At 39.5% G+C, this 17335-nt stretch overlaps 2 protein-coding genes across 2 annotated transcripts; both read left to right on the forward strand.

The window, feature by feature from the left end:
* The first annotated feature begins 1959 nt into the window (after positions 1–1959).
* LOC102194883 (troponin I, fast skeletal muscle-like) lies at positions 1960–3850 on the forward strand. Its single transcript, XM_005748748.2, has 6 exons — positions 1960–1974; positions 2109–2145; positions 2225–2353; positions 2535–2624; positions 2940–3116; positions 3629–3850. The coding sequence occupies exons 1-6, from the start codon at positions 1967–1969 to the stop codon at positions 3722–3724; spliced, it is 537 nt and encodes a 178-aa protein (XP_005748805.1). The 5' UTR covers positions 1960–1966; the 3' UTR covers positions 3725–3850.
* Positions 3851–7204: 3354 nt separating this feature from the next.
* Positions 7205–17335, forward strand: LOC102194587 (troponin I, fast skeletal muscle-like). Its single transcript, XM_005748747.1, has 7 exons — positions 7205–7284; positions 13154–13189; positions 14132–14168; positions 14281–14409; positions 14545–14634; positions 15482–15658; positions 16233–17335. Exons 2-7 carry the CDS (start codon positions 13179–13181, stop codon positions 16311–16313), a joined length of 525 nt encoding a protein of 174 aa, XP_005748804.1. The 5' UTR covers positions 7205–7284; positions 13154–13178; the 3' UTR covers positions 16314–17335.

Genomic DNA, 17335 nt, shown 5'->3' on the forward strand with positions numbered 1-17335 from the left:
CTTATAGCACCAGGAACGAGGCTGCTTCCCAAATCGGTTGGTCATTTCTGTTTTCCTCATCAGCCAAAAGGTGAGAAATCTCTTAGACTACCTTTTGGACAGATCTCGTTCTGTTGCAGTTCATTGAAGGGATCTTTTTTTAAAAAAAAAAAAAGCTAAAGCTAAACTTGTGATGTGGTGAGAGGAAATGAGCTCATTAGAAAGTGTCACTGCAGGATGATGATGATGACGATGGTCATGAGAAGCTTTTTAATGCCAGTATGGTTTGTTTTGGGGGTGGCGCTGTCAGCGCTCCAGGTGTGGAGTGCAGTGTGATGAGGTGTGCTGGTCCAAATGGACTCTCACGTTTGGAAAGTGATAGTCCCAGTGTTTCTCGCCGTGTCATCACAGAGGTCGTGTGTCACATTTATCTGGTCTAATGAAATCAGCTCCATGTTTTATACAGATAAGCTCCAATACATGAAAACATCAGCATCCAAAACATAATGAAATGTCATCCGTTTTGTATTTGTAGAAAGAACAAAACTCTTCTTTATGTAACTCAGTGGGACTGAGTCAACTGTAAACACTCTGAGAGCTCCAGCACCTGTAGCTGTCACAAGTCCAACCAAAGTGCGACAGCTGCACAGAAGAAGCGCACCGATGGTGTTCTGCCTTGCGAGTAATTAGAAATGCGTTACATTTTCAACTCTCTGTGATCCTTCAGTGGTTGTTTTGTGGTACGTTGTGTCATTATCCCAAAAGAAAAGCTTAAAGTCACTTCAAACATGTGCTCTCCCTTTTGTATCATCAGTACTTTTTTCTTCTCATGGTTTAAATTTCTGATGTTTGGAGTTTGCGAGTTCTAAAAAGTTGAGTGTTGTTGAAAAATGGTGGGAGTTTGAAGGCATCAAAATAACTTTAAATTTATTGCTTTTTCTTGAGACCATCTTGAGATCCGCATCTTTTAACTGATGATGATGATGATGATGTGTGTGTGTGTGTGTGTTATTCCATAGAAATATTAAGCTTTTTATTGGATTCTGTTTTAATACTTTGAATGCTAGAAAGCTTGGATGAGATTAAAAAAAGAAGAAAGGTTCAAACTGCAGATTTATGCAAAGTGAAGCTACGATTCTGTATTCTGGGCTGAATCTGGGTTAATTTTGTCATTTGCAGGAATGTCTTGTTGGTCCAACCTGGACCAAAAGTCACGATGTAGGCCTGATACTATTTAGAGCAAACGTAGTGTGTGCTGTTGGTAGCCCAAAAATCAAGAGCTGGGGGCAAGAAAGGTTTTGCAATTATTGTGTGGACCACATGTGGTCCAAATGCCACAAACGAGCTTGCCATCTATGCCATATAAGGTGCACCTAAGTTAAGCCAGTTGGACTCACCCTTAGTCTGTACCATCAATCAGGGCTGAATGTGGCCCAGAGAAACTACAGATTGTGGACCACATTTGCGCTAAACATTTATTGCTAGTTGAGTACTGAGTACTGAGTACCTAAGGAAGATTCTTGATTCTTCTTGGTTAAAAATGGCAGGGTCCTTATTTCCCTCCTCTCGGTCTGGGTGCAGCGATTGTTGATCTGGATTGTTCTGCTCAGTCTCTATTTTCAGAGAAGGCATTTCATGACTTAGTCATGTCTGAGATGTTTGCACCAACACAGGAGGTATCAAGTTTTTCTTAATAATCTTCCAGAAGACAGACAAGGGAACCCAGGGGGGGACAACAGACCCAAAATCCTGATCCTAATTTAGCCTAGAGGCTTTTCCTCAAGTCGGTGTCGTGTTTCTCCTAAGTGGAGTTATTCTTTCCAATAGAAGCATTCTTGAACTGTTTCTCAGTCTGACCCCACTTTAACCTGCCTTCCTTCCCAATCTTTCTGTTAGCCCATGACTTCCCAGTTATTTCCTAATAATTAACCATTCTTGTTTCCCCTGATGTTTCTCTGCAGGGTTTTGAACCCAAACAAACACCAAGATGTCGGGGTGAGTACTTCTGTCTTGTTTTTACATAAGTCTGAAAAAGTTCTTAAACATTTTGAAGTAAAAAAAAAAGATTTATCTAAGCTGATTTTGAATTTTGAAGTTTGCTTATGACAAACGGATTGATTTTCTTTTAGGAAAAAAGTGTCATCAAGTCGTAAGCATCAGCTGAAGGTAAAAGCTCTTTTGCAATCGGAACTATTTGGAATCTGCATGTACACTCGATGTGACATGTACGTTATTTTTTTTGAAGAGTTTGATGCTATCCATCGCTAAAGGTATACTGGAGGAGGAAGAAAGAGAGCGAGAGGAGGCAAAGAGGAGGTACATAGCTGAGACCTGTCCTCCTGTGTCCATGCCCAGGACCATGCAGGAGCTGCAGGCACGTCACAAAAGAACACCAACACTTGTGCTGAGGATGTCACACAGACTAGCGACCTGGCTCGTTAATGACCATTTCATGTCCAGCATTTGCGTTCTAATATGCATCTCTGTTGGGTAACGTCTGGAAAAGTTCATAGTTGCAGTGCATGTGTAACAATGGCTTTTGCATCTGTGCTCAGGATCTGTGCAAGGAGATCCACCGCAAGATCGACGGGATCGATGAGGAGCGATACGACCTGGAAATGAAAGTCAACAAAGCCAACAAAGAGGTAGAATATAACCCTGCGGAACCTGCCGTGCGTCCATCATCAGAAGCTCGGGTTGTGCTTTGTTTGAACATTTAAACTAAGGTATCGGTTGATGGTGAAGTCTTCCATGGGGCAGAAGGATGTCATGTCAGATTTAGGGAGTGTGAATAAAATGATGTAAAACACAGCACCGCTGCCCAGATGGCAAACCTTCTACTTTTTTTCACCCGACACTTTAATGTTCTGATGATTAAATAAAACTGGAATATCCAGTGCTTTGGATCAAATTCCATGCTGAAGAACTTTCATCATGGTCTCTGTAATCTGCTTTTCCAGATCGATGACCTGAAGATTAAAGTCCAGGACCTGATGGGCAAGTTTAAGAAGCCCGTGCTGAAGAAAGTACGCATGTCTGCAGACGCCATGCTGAAAGCTCTGCTAGGCTCCAAACACACAGTTAACCTGGACCTGAGAGCCAACCTGAAGCAGGTCAAGAAGGAGGTGAAGGACGAGGTGAGGACCTGGTTGGATGCATATTTTATAAATGTGTTTGTTGTTGTCTCAAAAGCAGCCGCCAGTAATATTTATCAATGTGCATTTATCATTTGATGCTATATTTTTTAGGTTTCTAACATTTTGTCACTTAACCAACGTTTAATCAAATTTCATTAAATAGCAATGACATTTGATTCTTCTTTTGGTCATATTTGGTCGTGACTAACACTGTTGAGTCTCAGGGTCCACACATCGGTCTACATTGTACTGAACAGATCCCATGTGTGTTGTGACATTTGGGCCACATCTGGCCATATAACACTTGTCAACACCCTAATAGAGCGGTAACTGCAAAAGGTGATCGAGATCATGCCCAAATATTTCTGCTTTTGGTGAAATGTGCCTTTTATCGCTGTATTCAAATGAAAACAGTTTATTAGACTCTAACTTGGTGTATGAGGCTGAGATTATTCTCTGACACTGTTTAATTAAAGCACCTAACCTGGCTCTCTTTTTTGGTTGTGTTTTAGGACAAAGATCTCCGTGATGTCGGCGACTGGCGCAAAAACATTGAAGACAAATCCGGCATGGATGGGAGGAAGAAGATGTTTGAGGCTGAGGCCTAAACAATGCTTAAGAGTATTTTTAGTTTCTGTTTGTCACTGACAGGCTTAATGTGACGATTAGAAAGCACACAACCATTTTTGATCCTGTAAACATTTTTACTGAATAAACAAACAATTCCTGCTGAAGAAGATGTGCTGTCTTTACTTATGGTAATGCCAACCAGGTTGAAGCATTTCTGGTTTACACTAATAGAAACCAAACTATGACAGTAGAGACAGCCACAGTCTAAAAAAATAACCTCTAAATGATAACTGCGCTGTGATGGCTCATGCTTATGGACATAGTGTGTGTTTAACTGAAGAAAATGTGATTTATTCCAAAACAACAGTGAGTTTTTTTTTTTTTTTAATTTGGATATTTTTAATTTGGATACCCAAATTAAAAATATCCAAAGTTTGTAATAATGAGCGTTTGGCTGACAGGGATTACTGCACATACTCAGTAATCCCTGTCAACCAAACTCTCAGGCTGCCGACTGCTCGAAACACTTAACTTCACGCAGTTTTTTATACTTTTCCCTCTGTATGATATCATAGACATAATACTTTAATCTTTGCATTATTATTATTATTATTATTATTATTATTATAGTTGAACAATGACTTTTCAGCATCACGATGATTGTTTTTGAGAACATTTCTTAAATATTCTTTAACCTGTGGTCAGTTAGCTGACTATTTGGTCTTAAGAATATGCATTTCGGGGCTGTGCTGACATACCGAAGTGGAGGTTGGGATAGTTTTCAATAAATAGGAGTGAAGGGAAAATGAAACAACACGTCCTTTATTTTTTCTTAAAAAAAGATCTTTTTGTGGTTTCTCTTTAGCTTGCGGGAATGTTAAAAAGCAGCAGCTCTAATGCGGTTCAGAGTTCCGGACTGAGTCGTGTTTGTGGCTGTTTTTGCTTTATGAGGCCCAAAGGATCTAATGGTGTCAGGCAGATTAACTAAAACTCTAAATTCATCTTCGATGGCTCTTTGATTTTTGGTGACAGACAGAGGTGACACCAAGACTTCATACAAATCACCTTGGAATCGAATCTTTCCCACAGGTTTCACAGTTTGATAGAAAAGATGACTGTTTAAGAAAAAGCAGAATATCTTTGTATGTGTTTGACCTCCCTGTTTGCTTTGGGAACAGCAGAACTTTTCGTAGTGATTTGCACCATTCAGTTATAATGATGGTTGGATCTTTTGTCAATAAAAGTTCAGTTGAAGAATCCTGAGTGAGAAAAGTTCCACAAATTGCAAATATAGACCAATAAACCAATATGTCATTTTTTTAAGATTTATTTGTGATCCCAGTTTTCATCTGATGAGCTGATTGTTATTTCTACAATTTGGAAGTTTAATGAAGTCACACAAAGTTTGATCCTCATCCCTCATAATCATACACATTTATAGGGATGGGCTGAAGCTTGTATGTGTGATTTTTAAGGCTACAAAACACATTTAAGCTCTGCTACAAACAGCAATTTTACACTGACTACAAGCGTCACAATCTAAACTAAACTCTTAGTTTTCCTCAGAACTATTTTTAGCTTTAGTTTTATCTTATTTGTTTTTTGCCTATGAAGAAATCTGAGCACCAGTATCACAGGGTATAACATATTGGTACCCTGGATGTTTGATCAGTTTTCTCATTGAAAACACGATTGGAGATAACTCCACAAGTCTATAACTTTCAAGGTTCCTATGAGCATGGAGGATTCTGGTTTCTCAGAAGAAGCTAAATGATATGAAAGTTCTGCTTTTTACCTACATTCTGATACCAGGCTCGTCTTTTAGTTTTTATTCTTTCTGTGTCAACAACGTTTCTGAAATACTCGTGTTTAACTCGGAATATTACAACCATATGGTTTACAAAGCTTCATAAAATGTATTATTTAAATATACTATGAAAAAAAATCTTGCTTTTGGGCTCATGTAAAAGTATAATATAAGAAAGCAGAAGTATAATTCCCGGGAGAAAAAAACTATTAAAGAGATGAACATTTTAACTGCTGATCATTCACATGAACATTAAATTTAAAGTTGTTTTGGATCATGCTCAGAAATTAAAAAAAAATGTCTCGAGAAAGACACTTGAGTCTCAATTGGAAGTAAAATGATATATAAAATTAAAGGTTTATTTATTCAAATGCATAATCTTTAAAGAAATTTGGATTGTTATTAAATGAATGATACCAATTAATACATTTCAGTTGAGCAGAATCCATTAAATCTAATAATTTCTGTCCCTGATGAAGCCGAGACGTGTTGGTCTGCGAATAAAGTTGTTGTTGTTGTTCAAGTATTGCTGGAGTCTTCATGCCGCCTAATATGTTAAAGTCAGCATTTTGGGCAGAAGCTTTTTTGAGTAAATGAAAGAATACAAGCTTCATGGTTTCTTGCTTAGTGTTTACATTTTGGTTTTGATATAATATCAAAATTTCCTGATGTCTACTGTGTTTCCTTGCCGTCATCTGTGCCGGTTTGTTAGTGGCCTTCTCCTTCACTTTTGCTCACAGTTTTATTTTGGTAACGACTTTCTTTCTGAGTCCGTTCCTTCCTTTGTTTTCTTTCCTCTGTGTGTGTGTCCATATTCTTGTCTCTCCCCTTGCCTCCTCTTATTTCCTGGTGCTCCTTTTCAAAGAGCTTATTAGACTTGATGTATTTCGATCATCCTTTAAAGACTTTTTGATGAGTCCTCTTTACCTGCATGGAATTAAAACAGCCGCTCTCACCTTTAAGAGCACGGGCAATGCAAGTATTAAAAAAAAAAAACTAAGTTCTGAGAAACTTCTTTGAAATTTTGAAACTAATTTTGAATTTTCTCTGAAAATATGACAACTTTTTAATTGTGGTCGCAGACTTTGGGCCATCAGTAGAAAAAGGGTGTTTGACTGTCTTCACTCAGGGACACATCACAGGTAAGTGTTCTTTATCAAATGTTTTTCTAAAGTTGTTTTAGTTCTTTTTAAATTATCACCACATTTTATCCCAGGTTTAAAATAATCTAAAATGTGAGTTACACTGTTTATTAATGTTTTATAGGATGCTAACGTTCTCTTATTTAACCAAGTCACCTCCAAAGCTCATCTCTGCAGCAGCACACTGGGAGTTCCTCTTCCTCCTGTTTTCAAATATTAAAATGAAAAAAAAAGCTTCTCCATAGCCAACGAGTTAAAGTTAGCAGTGTGTGTTTTCCTGCTCTATCCCAACTCATCATTTGTCAGCAAAGTATTTATATAAGTGTTAAGTGGGATTCATAAAATATCTCTGTGGTTTCATTTCTTCCTTGAATTCTGCCTGTCAGAGACTTGATGGCTCAAGATAATACAGATTACAATGTTAAAGGGCGGGTTATTTATAATGAGGCAAGCCGTGGAAGGGGCAGATGACAGTGTACTGTATTTCATGACCTTGCCAGCTCATTGGTTTGACCAGTAATCCACTTCCATAACGAGAAAGTGCAGGATTTAGAAGGCCATGGAGATTGCAATATATACCTTCTTAACACTTGGTCTGCCTGCGACTCTGTCTGTGTCTCCGTGACTCTAACAGCTCGGCCTGGTTAAAGTAAGATTTCTCTCTTTTCCTCTTTTATTTTAGTTGATCACATTTTGGTTGGTTGCAGCTGTAGATGATTTGTCTCGTCTTGGGAGTGCAGACGTAAATGTCTCTGTGGAAGGTTGAAGCTTTGATCTCAGAGGAGAATATTTGATATTTGCTGTCATTGATGGGAGGATGTTGTTGGCGCCTGGCCAACTATTTAAAGATGGTGTCAGTTTGATAAGTTTGTAGTGACCATAAAAGGTTCTTGGAGGTTTTACGTCTTTTGGAAGTCACCATTATATCGAATGTTGACAGTGGAGAATTTGAGTGATTTCCTCACTCTGTAGTTAATGTTTGTGTGGAGTTACATGTAATTACTTGACATATTTTTAGGATTTCAAAGTTTGAAAGAGTAGTTTTCCGTCTGGACGTGTGCTCGCTCTGCTGCATTGGCGTACGGTGATGTATGGCGTGGTGATGTGGCATGCTGAAAGATGACACCACTACAAGGCATTAACCTGAAAGTCGATCTGCCAGTGTTTATCCTCCTGTCAGCACTGAGGGAAGCGGGGGGACAGCAGAAGAAAACTGGGTCTAATCTTCAGGGACCTGACTTCACATTTTACACTTCAGTTTAATCCCTGCTTATCAAATTTAGCCTGTTTTTTTCCACACGCGTTAAAGCATTAAAGCCCACTATGGCTTGGTTTTTGGTTCTTTTTCTGGACTTCTCTGAACAACAGATTGTGTATTTTAAATATAACTTTAAGTCATATTGTTTTTGTTGTACCCATGTCTATATTTTGTGGAAATATTATTTTTGAGGAAAATATAATCTTCAAATGTGTTAAGAAACAACAAAACTTCATTTTATCAACTTCATTTCAAAGCTAGCTTCACATCAATGTCTTTATCTGGAGTTTTCAGCTGTTTGGGACACTCAAATGGAAATGCATGGATGAGGCTTAAAGGGAAACATAGTACCTGAAACTATGTTTGTGCAGAATAAGCCCAACCACAAAGCTAGAAAAATATTTTATTCCACATGTCGTTTGTGTTTTGGCTCGTTTTTAAAAATACTTTCCAACTGTTTTTCTGTTTTAGCCGCTGTTGAAGTCATCATTCATCTATTGATGCTCTTCTACAAGTGTTTGAGACAAGCTTCATTTAGGCTTTTTGAACACTTTTGAGTCTTTTCTCTAACACACATGCTATTACAGCAGATTCAATTCAGGATTTTGCATTGGATGGAAATGTATCCTGTATCTTCTTGTTTTTATTTTTGTAAGAGTGAAGCAGTGTGTGTCTGAGGGCAGCGGCACGCTATTTTTGTGATATGCTCTAGTGTCTGAGGGATGTTCTGCAGTATTGGGTTACTGTGAATCCTCCTGCTCCTTCAGAGACAATCCTGCTCATGATACTCACACACGCACACACACTTAAAAATCAAGGCCCCTACAAATATGATTTTATCTCCAGAGCAACATGCTGTTGTGCCCTCGGAGTTCTGAGTGTCTTAAAATACCCGGCGATACCCCCCTCACCGGCTTCTCATTGGCTTACAGATGACGACCATGTGTTCCTGGTCAGTTATGTGCGTTAGGATGCCTGCAGTGGTTGTCACTCGTCTTTTCTTTTAAGGCGAGCCTGCTGTCCCTCTTTTTCCCCCCTGTACAATGAAGACGTCAAGAACAGCTGTGGCTCCAGAAATAGTCTTAATCCTCTCCTCCATCACATCTCCTAAACATTACAAGCAGCTCAGGCAGTGACCGTCTAACTTCTGAGGATGTCTACAAGTGTCGTGTGGCTGGTAGGGTTGGTTTACCCGTCCACTGATATCTAACCCTGCAGATAGTTTGCATTTTGTTTGCCTGGAGTTTGGATCTATTTGCAAACAAAACAAAAACTCCAGCTGATACTATGGAAATGTCAGTAGTTTTACATGTCATGAACTTCCAAGTACCTAATGGTTGGGCTAGATGAAAATTCAGAGGCTCAACAAAGTTATTGAAGTTGTTGATAAGATGAGTGATTAGTAAGCAGGGATGTCACATTGGAAGAAAAGCCAGAATAACTGAATATATGGGCTGACAGACTGATACTGCCATCCACAGACATGCCTAAGCAACTGTTTTCTAGCTATGTACCATTATCTGTGATGATAATAAAGGGAGAAGGTACATTTCCAGAAGTGAAGCTTATGCAGCATCTTAATTGACAGATTGTGTCTTAGGTGTGGCTTGTAAATGGACAAAATTACCCTTAAATTTGGGGTTGTTTACAGTTCAGACAACTATCTGTATTCTCAGACAGTAAAGGCTTAAAGGTCTGGGCCTTGGTGAGTAGCATGTCAAGTATGGAGACATGGCATCGTGCTCTGCTTTTTCCACTTGACGTGTTCTGTTGGCTTTATCAGGCCCCAATCTTTAGCACCCACTGCGACATCTTGTAGCCAAGTGTTAAAGTCAGCATCTCCAAGTCTGAAACCTTGGTTCTCTCCTGAAACTGCAGATAGCTCCCTCTGGGGCTGGGTTGCTGTTAAGATGTTTTAATATCTTGAGGTCTTGCTTGTAAGTGATGGCAATGTAGAGTGTCTGATAGGAAGGCTGACTCATTTGGAGTTAGATGAAATGCAGGAGTTTGACAGGCTTATTATGGTGAAAAGCTTGACTTGTAAAGCAATCAACGTTTGCTTTAAAGGCAGATCTGTGCTCCAACTCTCACCCATGGTTATAAGCTCTAGTTAGTGACAAATGAAAAAGAATGAGACAGCTACAAGAGCTCAGCCCTGGAACTTGGGTTGCTTTGACATCTGCTCCTTTGTGTCAAAAGGACATCCAAATGACGTCAGATGTGGTGGTTTGGTGCCTTCCTTTGGAGGTTTTACAGACATGTCCGGCTGGGAGGAGACCCCGGGGTAGACCCTGAGCTGGGGGTATCACATGTCTCATCTATCCTGGGAATGGCTCAAGGTTGACCAGGAGGGACCAAAAATGTTGCAGGGGAGAGGGATGTCTAGAATACCCTTGCTTAAGATGTGATATCCAACTTTGGACAAACAGAAGAAGACGTGGGTGGATGTTATAAAGCATGCTACATGATACACTTCTGGTAGGGATAATCTTTTAGAAGCAAAGGAGAAAGTAGTTGTCTTTTTATAGAGAGTGTGTGAAGTGGAAGGATAGTCATGAACTCCTCAATGTTCTTTATATCATATGCTGGGCGTTGTAAAGGTCATTATCTTATTATCATGCTAATATTAGCATGTTCTGTAAACATCACACCAAAAGTACACGTCTGTTCAGGTTATTTTAGAGGTGTGGCGCTGGTATTATATGCTTGTTATAACACTGTGACCCTTATAACAATGTTATAACACTGGCTTTTAGTTAGTTAACATAACATTGATTTAGCATTGTAGTAATCTGTTCTAAAATCTATGCAAATTCATTTTTTATTGCATGCTACAGTGAAGAAAAAAATCTGACCTGCTCGTGGCGCTGAAAGCACAGGCACCAGACAACAAACCAAATGTCATGGCAATCCACAGTTGTTGAAATGTTTCCCTTCGCAGTGCTGGACCTGTATCCCTTGAGCTGTGCTGCTAGAAATAGCGGCATGGTTCCTTTAAGGCATTAACACGTCCTGGGTTACAAAGTGCCGTTCCATGAAATTTCCTGGAATTAACCTGATGTCTTAAGATAGAATTCACACAGTCCAAACATGAAATATGAGATAGGTGAATGTGGGTGCAGGACAGCGTCAGAGAACGGAGACATGATGTGGTTTAATACTGAAATAAAAATGTGGGTTATTGCTTTTCCTTGTTCACCCTCAATTCTTTATAAAGCAAACAGTGGACAGCTGCGGGCAGCCTGACTAAAGGAAGCGTTCCTCCACCCGTCAGCAGAAAAGCTGCATGGATTTTTCTGAGGCCACATTTGAAAGTGCTCCAAAGATTTATTCTTTGTCCGTTTGATAAAACGAGTACGCTGAAACTCTGCCTTGTTAGTGCTCCATGGAAAGATAACACAACCGTGCTATTCTTAGATCTTTGCCACTGCTGCCAATGCTGTTAATATACCAAAGAAAATGGGCGTTCATTTCTTTATTTACTCCCAAGGGAAAATGTCTTCACAGGACTCTCTGCAGTCCTGTGAAAAAAGTACATTTTTAGCAAAAAATAATTGGAAATAATAGATTTCTGTATGAGTTTATCAGTCGCTTACATTGTTGTGGAGGAATTCTGGCCCACTCATTACATGCACAGCTCTCTGAATGTCCTGTCAATCAGACTGACATCTGAAAATTGGCTGCAAATTTGCAGCACCTTGATTATTTCCTTATTATCTTTGATTATTATCCTGTTGCATGATGCAGTGTAGGCCAGGTTTCAGCTGTTGGACAGATTACCTCACATTTATTTAAATCGACTTTACTTTAGTATAAAGAGGAGTTCGTGGTCCACTCGGTGACTAAAAGGTCTCTAAATAATCAGCCCCTGAAAAATGAAAGTTGGTATGAGGTGTTTATGCTGATACACAGCGTTTGTGTATAATACTTGAATGGGAAGATGTCATAAAAGCGGTTTGGACAGCTTTCTTTCCCTTTAATAAAAGAAATCATCATTTAAAAACTTCATGTTGTATTTGCTTGGGTTATCTTTGGTAAGTTACGCCTCAGTCTAAAAGGCTTGGAGTATAGTTGTTATTCCGTGGACATTCAGATTGGTGATCATGATAACTCGAGACCCTGGTGAGAATTAATACTTCAGGTCAGGTGTCCATAACCTCCAACATCAAAAGAGCCATTTTAGCTCCTCCTACCAAAGAACGTGAGAAAAAGAGCAGCACACGCAGGTGACAGATTTGCAGATGTAACTGGGAGAGGATACATTAAGTATTACTACATCCAGTATGAATAGTAACAGGATTACCGTTCACCCTAATTGTAACCTGTGGCTTGTGAGGGAGCCACAAGTTGCCAACCTCTACCATAGGTGCTTCTACTCATCTACCTAACTGTCTGCAGAGTTAAATCACTACAGAGCTCCAAACTTTATGTGGTCTTCAGATTAGCTCAAGTGTGTAGAGAGATTCATGGAATGGGTTTCTATGACCGAGCAGCTGCATCCAAGCCTTACATGACAAAGGTTAGTGCAAAGTGCTGAAAGCAGTGGTGTATAGTGCGCCATCACTGGACTTTAGAGCAGTAGAGATGTGATCTCAATAAGCCATGCTTCTCTGTCTGGCAATCCGATGGACTGGTCTGGATTTGGCAGTTGCCAGGACAACAGTACTTGTCTGACTGCATTGTGGCAAGTGTAAAGTTTGGTACAGGAGGGATTAGGGTGTGGGAGTGTTTTTCAGGCGTTTGGGTCAATCCCTTAGACATTTTGGACAATTTTATGCTACCAGCTTTGTGGGAACAGCTTTTGTTTCAACATGACTGCTCACCAGTGCACAAAGCAAGGTCCATAAAGAATTGGATGAGAGAGTTTGGTGTGGAAGACCTTGACAGGCCTGCACAGAGTCCTGACCTCAACCCGACAGAAGCCCTTTGGGATGAATTAGAGCAGAGTGTGAGCCAGCGTCAGTGTCTGACCTCAGAAATGTGCTTGGGAAAAATGGTCAAAAATTCCCATGAACACAATCCTAAACCTTGTGATATATATATGAAAGATAACACCCAGACAGGTGATGGTTTAACAGGTGGTGGCTCCAGACCACTGCTCTCTCCTTATCCTTTGTGACTTATGTTTTTCTCTAGTTTTGCTTTTTATTGTGTCCCTGTCACCATTTTGCTGGCAAGGACATTAAAATGTATATATTTGTATATTTGTATCTAAATTGATTCCAATAAAAAGCATTAACTCTTGTTATGTGTTTGTCAGGTAACCTCGGGATCATCCAGCAAACATGGCCACTGAGTGAGTAAAAACTTTACTATTTTCTGTAAATCATGTAAGTTTATTTTCCCTGTTTGTGTAACCAGCCAGTGTGCAAAGGAACAAGCGGTTCCCTCACAAGGACTGTTTGGTTTTGTTTTTATTCAGTGTGTGACATTTAGCTTGCATTCATCATAACTGCACTGATTACTTTATTATTAAATTATTTATGGGTCACTAATGAGACATGCATATGTTTTCCACGATCCCTGGATGGTCCCAAAGTTTTTAATTCTTGTTTAATATTAAAAGCTCTTAGTTTTGTTTATTTCATCTTTGATTTTCATTTATCTTTGGTACTCTGTGTAGTTCTAGTTACTGTGTATTTCTAGACTTTAATTAATCCCTGCTTTATTTCCCTCTGACTTGACATCCTCTGTCTGTCCTTTCCTTTCATTATAATTGTTTTTCATTTCCTGATTGTCCAATTTTGTATTTTAATACCTTAATCTTCTGTGTTTTGTATTCAGTTTTACTTCCACCTCCTGCCCCTTTGTCACTGGTCATCTTCAACTGCATCCTGTCACCCTCCTGTGTCTACCCTGATTATCTTTTTGTGTAGAAATAGTACTGTTTCCTGTCAGTCCCGTGTGTCTTCTCCCTCGTGATCGCCCGGCTCTTTTGGAGTTTGTTTACTGACTTTGTTGCTTTGCATTTTGTAACCTTGTAACAGTCACAATAAAGCTGTTCACTTATTTCAATGCGCTGAAAATTTATAAAACCTTAAAGATTTTTTTAAAGAAATCAAAATACCTACATCTCGTTTTTTGCTTTGACAATGAAATATTGATGTCACATCAGTGACCCACATATATTACTATTTCCTTTGGGAATGGATTAAACCGATCTTTATGGTTGCAATAAAATTGATCATCACAAATATACATTACTTCCATCAATTATAATTTGTGTTTCCGTCTGCAGGAAAAGGCTGTCTGCGAGGCGTAAGCACACCCTGAAGGTAAGATTAACTTTAACTGATAAGCTTAACAGAGCAAAATACCTCATACATGCCCATCTGCTTGCCTGTGCTTCCTCTTACCTGACATGGGGTGATGATGTAATCTCCTCAGGGTTGCATGCTCGTGGTGGCAGGTAATTTGTTGGACGCTGAAGCGAATGTGAAGGCCAAAGAGAGAGAGACGTTTTTGGCAGATAAATGTCCTCCTGTTGAGCTGCCGTACTCCAGGGATGAGCTGTTGGTGAGAAGAAACTGCACTGTTTCAAACAATTATGCTTTTGACACGTTTCATATTGCATTTCATTTCTTTTGTGGGTTTTTGAAATTGGAAGCATCTAAAAAAGAAAAAAAACTTTTATCACTATCTTGACTTTAGGAACTGTGCCAGAAGCTTCATGAGCAGATCATCATCAGTGAAGATGAGAGATACGGCATAGAGTTCAAACTGAACATGGTGCTGAATGAGGTGAGACACTTTTCATTGCACCAGGTTGGCCTTTTGTCTTTATTTGCACCGAGTAGAGATACTGTATCTGTATATGTCTTTAACCAAACTGCAACAAACATAGGAAGCTATATTTTAATATCAACCAAATGAATTCTTGTATTTTCTCCTGATCACCTTAAAACAAAAAAAAAGACCAAAAAAGTATTCGGAACAAGTATCACATACCTGAAGTTTTTTTTAAACTTTTCAGTCATTTTCAGTTGCTGTTTGGTTATTTTCATGTTAGAAGCTTCCCTATCTTTTGGATTTTGGTCTGACACTAAGGAAAAAGTACATTACAAAACTGCTTACTTCAAATATAATATTATGCAGTCACATTTGCTTGTACATGCATGCTGGCTCTGCAGTCCATCTGGGTGGCACTGCTCTGTGTACACAGGCCAGAAACATGCACATGCAGTCGTCACCTTTTAGGGCTCCTCCCTGTGTCCTCTGCCCGTTACTCCTCAAAGGAGCAGATACTGATCTTGCTGCTAGGCTGATGCTTGTCAGGCTTTCATTGAGTAACTGACCATTTTCTGACTTCTCCTCCACACTCTTGAGACTTTGATGGAAGACACAACAAACCTTCTTGTGAGGTCTGCAGTTGCCGTGAATCGTATAGCAACATTAACTGGAAATATTTCACATCCTTATTCCTTCCTGTAGCTTTTCTGTCAGCATTTTAATTACCCAACAACACTGTTTTAAAGCTAGTGGTACTTGGTGATGAATTCAGCACCAAACACCCTGCATGTCACTGCTGTTTGCTTCATGATTGATTATTTAATCTGTCAGGTCAGTAATCCTCAGAATCCTCCTTCAGGTCAGGGACCTCAATATCAAGATTGTGGATTTGAGAGGAAAGTTCAAGAGACCCCGGCTGAAGAAAGTGCGCATGTCTGCTGACGCCATGCTCAAAGCTCTGTTGGGCTCCAAACACACTGTCAACATGGACCTGAGGGCCAATCTGAAGCAGGTCAAGAAGGAGGTGAAAGAGGAGGTGAGCAGCTACCTGGTTCATTTGGTCCTCACTCAATAAAATCACAGATACCTGTGAGGTCTAAGTCCTTATCAGCGATGAGAAGTAACTCCACAGACAGAAAAAAGAGGAGTGTGCCTACTTTACCCACTGGTTGAAGCTAGAGCATTAGTATTTTTGCTGCCTTCGTGCTGTTGTGACTATTAGCCCACATTTAGGCTAAAGGATTGAGTGCCAGCACAGTCAAATTAGAATTACACTCAGCGAAACAGGATCACAGAGTTCCTCACTGGGCTCTACAGCACAGCAGGTCTTAATTAACAATACTAAGACCTACAATACTAAGGTGTCCACAGGGAGGCATCTACAGTAGCTCCACATGTGGCTCTGGAGCTGCAGATTTGAGACCCCTGGTTTAGGAGGTAGAGTTTCTTCTCAACATCGAGGAGGACTTAATCCTCAGAAACTGTAACAATCCATTTTCTGGCCACTAGGGGGCAGAAAAACCATCAAAACAAATAGTTTTTTTCTTGATTAGCAGCCTTTTTGCATCTGATTTCAGTCTGGACTAACAGAGCATCGTCTGTGTTTGCAGGACAAGCAGCTGCGTGATGTGGGAGACTGGCGTAAGAACATTGAAGACAAGTCTGATAGGAAGAAGATGTTTGATAGCTAAATGCGAGGGTGACTTTCAGGACAGAAATTGGGTTTACTGTCTTTGTTAACTGAAGGGTTTTAATCCAAAGTGATGCATTTCTAATTCATTTTACTTGATCTGTAGATCCTGATCTTAGTAAACATAATCTAAAGGCATATGTTTGGTGGAAGATTATGGTGCTTACTAAGCTTCTGTTTTGGTACAGTATGTGATAAATGGCCTTTACTTTAATTCAAGGCTTGTGTTAAGGTGCAGTGAAATGTAGGGAATCTGTGATATGCACTGATGCCAGTGAAGCATGGTTGTAGTTTTTGGATATCTCACTTTGAATTATACTCGTCACTAAGCTTCCTTCATGCTTTAGCCTGTATTGAAACTGTACTGTGATATATTTGTACTGTGTTACAGTTAGTATGTGTCAGATAAATCAATTCTACTTTTTTCTCCTTTTGCTTTTACTAATGTGCTGTTGTGATGTACGTTTCCTGAAACTCTAGTTAGTGTCTGAGGTTAAAATCCAAATGCAATGGACGCATATTTTGCAAATAAATCATGACCCATATTCTAACTGGCCCAGCATGAATAAATGAAACACTACAACATGCTCTTTACACACATTCATTTGGTCAATCCTTCACTTCTCCCTTGTTTGATGTAGATTGTAGAACGTCTAGTCAAGTGTTTCGTGCCACTTAGCTGTCCAAGAACCATTAGATCTCTGACATGACCTGTTACCATAAACTGTAAATATCAAAAGATGGACAGACACCATTACATCACTTAGTGGTTTGTAAAGTCCTGTTGGGAAGCTGGTTGTCAGTCTGATAACTGACACTGATGTGGCCAATGAGCATATTCTGGACAATTATCTTTTCTGGCTCTTATAATGAGATAATTTATAAAATGGACCTAAAGTTTCATTCATTATAACCTAAAACTAGTCTGGAAACTTGTCAGACCCACAAGTTACATCTCTTATTCTGTCTGCCAACATGTTTCCTGTAATACACTTTCATTTATTAATAAATTTCATCCATTTA

Source organism: Pundamilia nyererei, unplaced genomic scaffold (genome assembly GCF_000239375.1).
Source record: "Pundamilia nyererei isolate P.nyererei 1_Seehausen unplaced genomic scaffold, PunNye1.0 scaffold00229, whole genome shotgun sequence".
NCBI classification, from domain to species: domain Eukaryota; kingdom Metazoa; phylum Chordata; class Actinopteri; order Cichliformes; family Cichlidae; genus Pundamilia; species Pundamilia nyererei.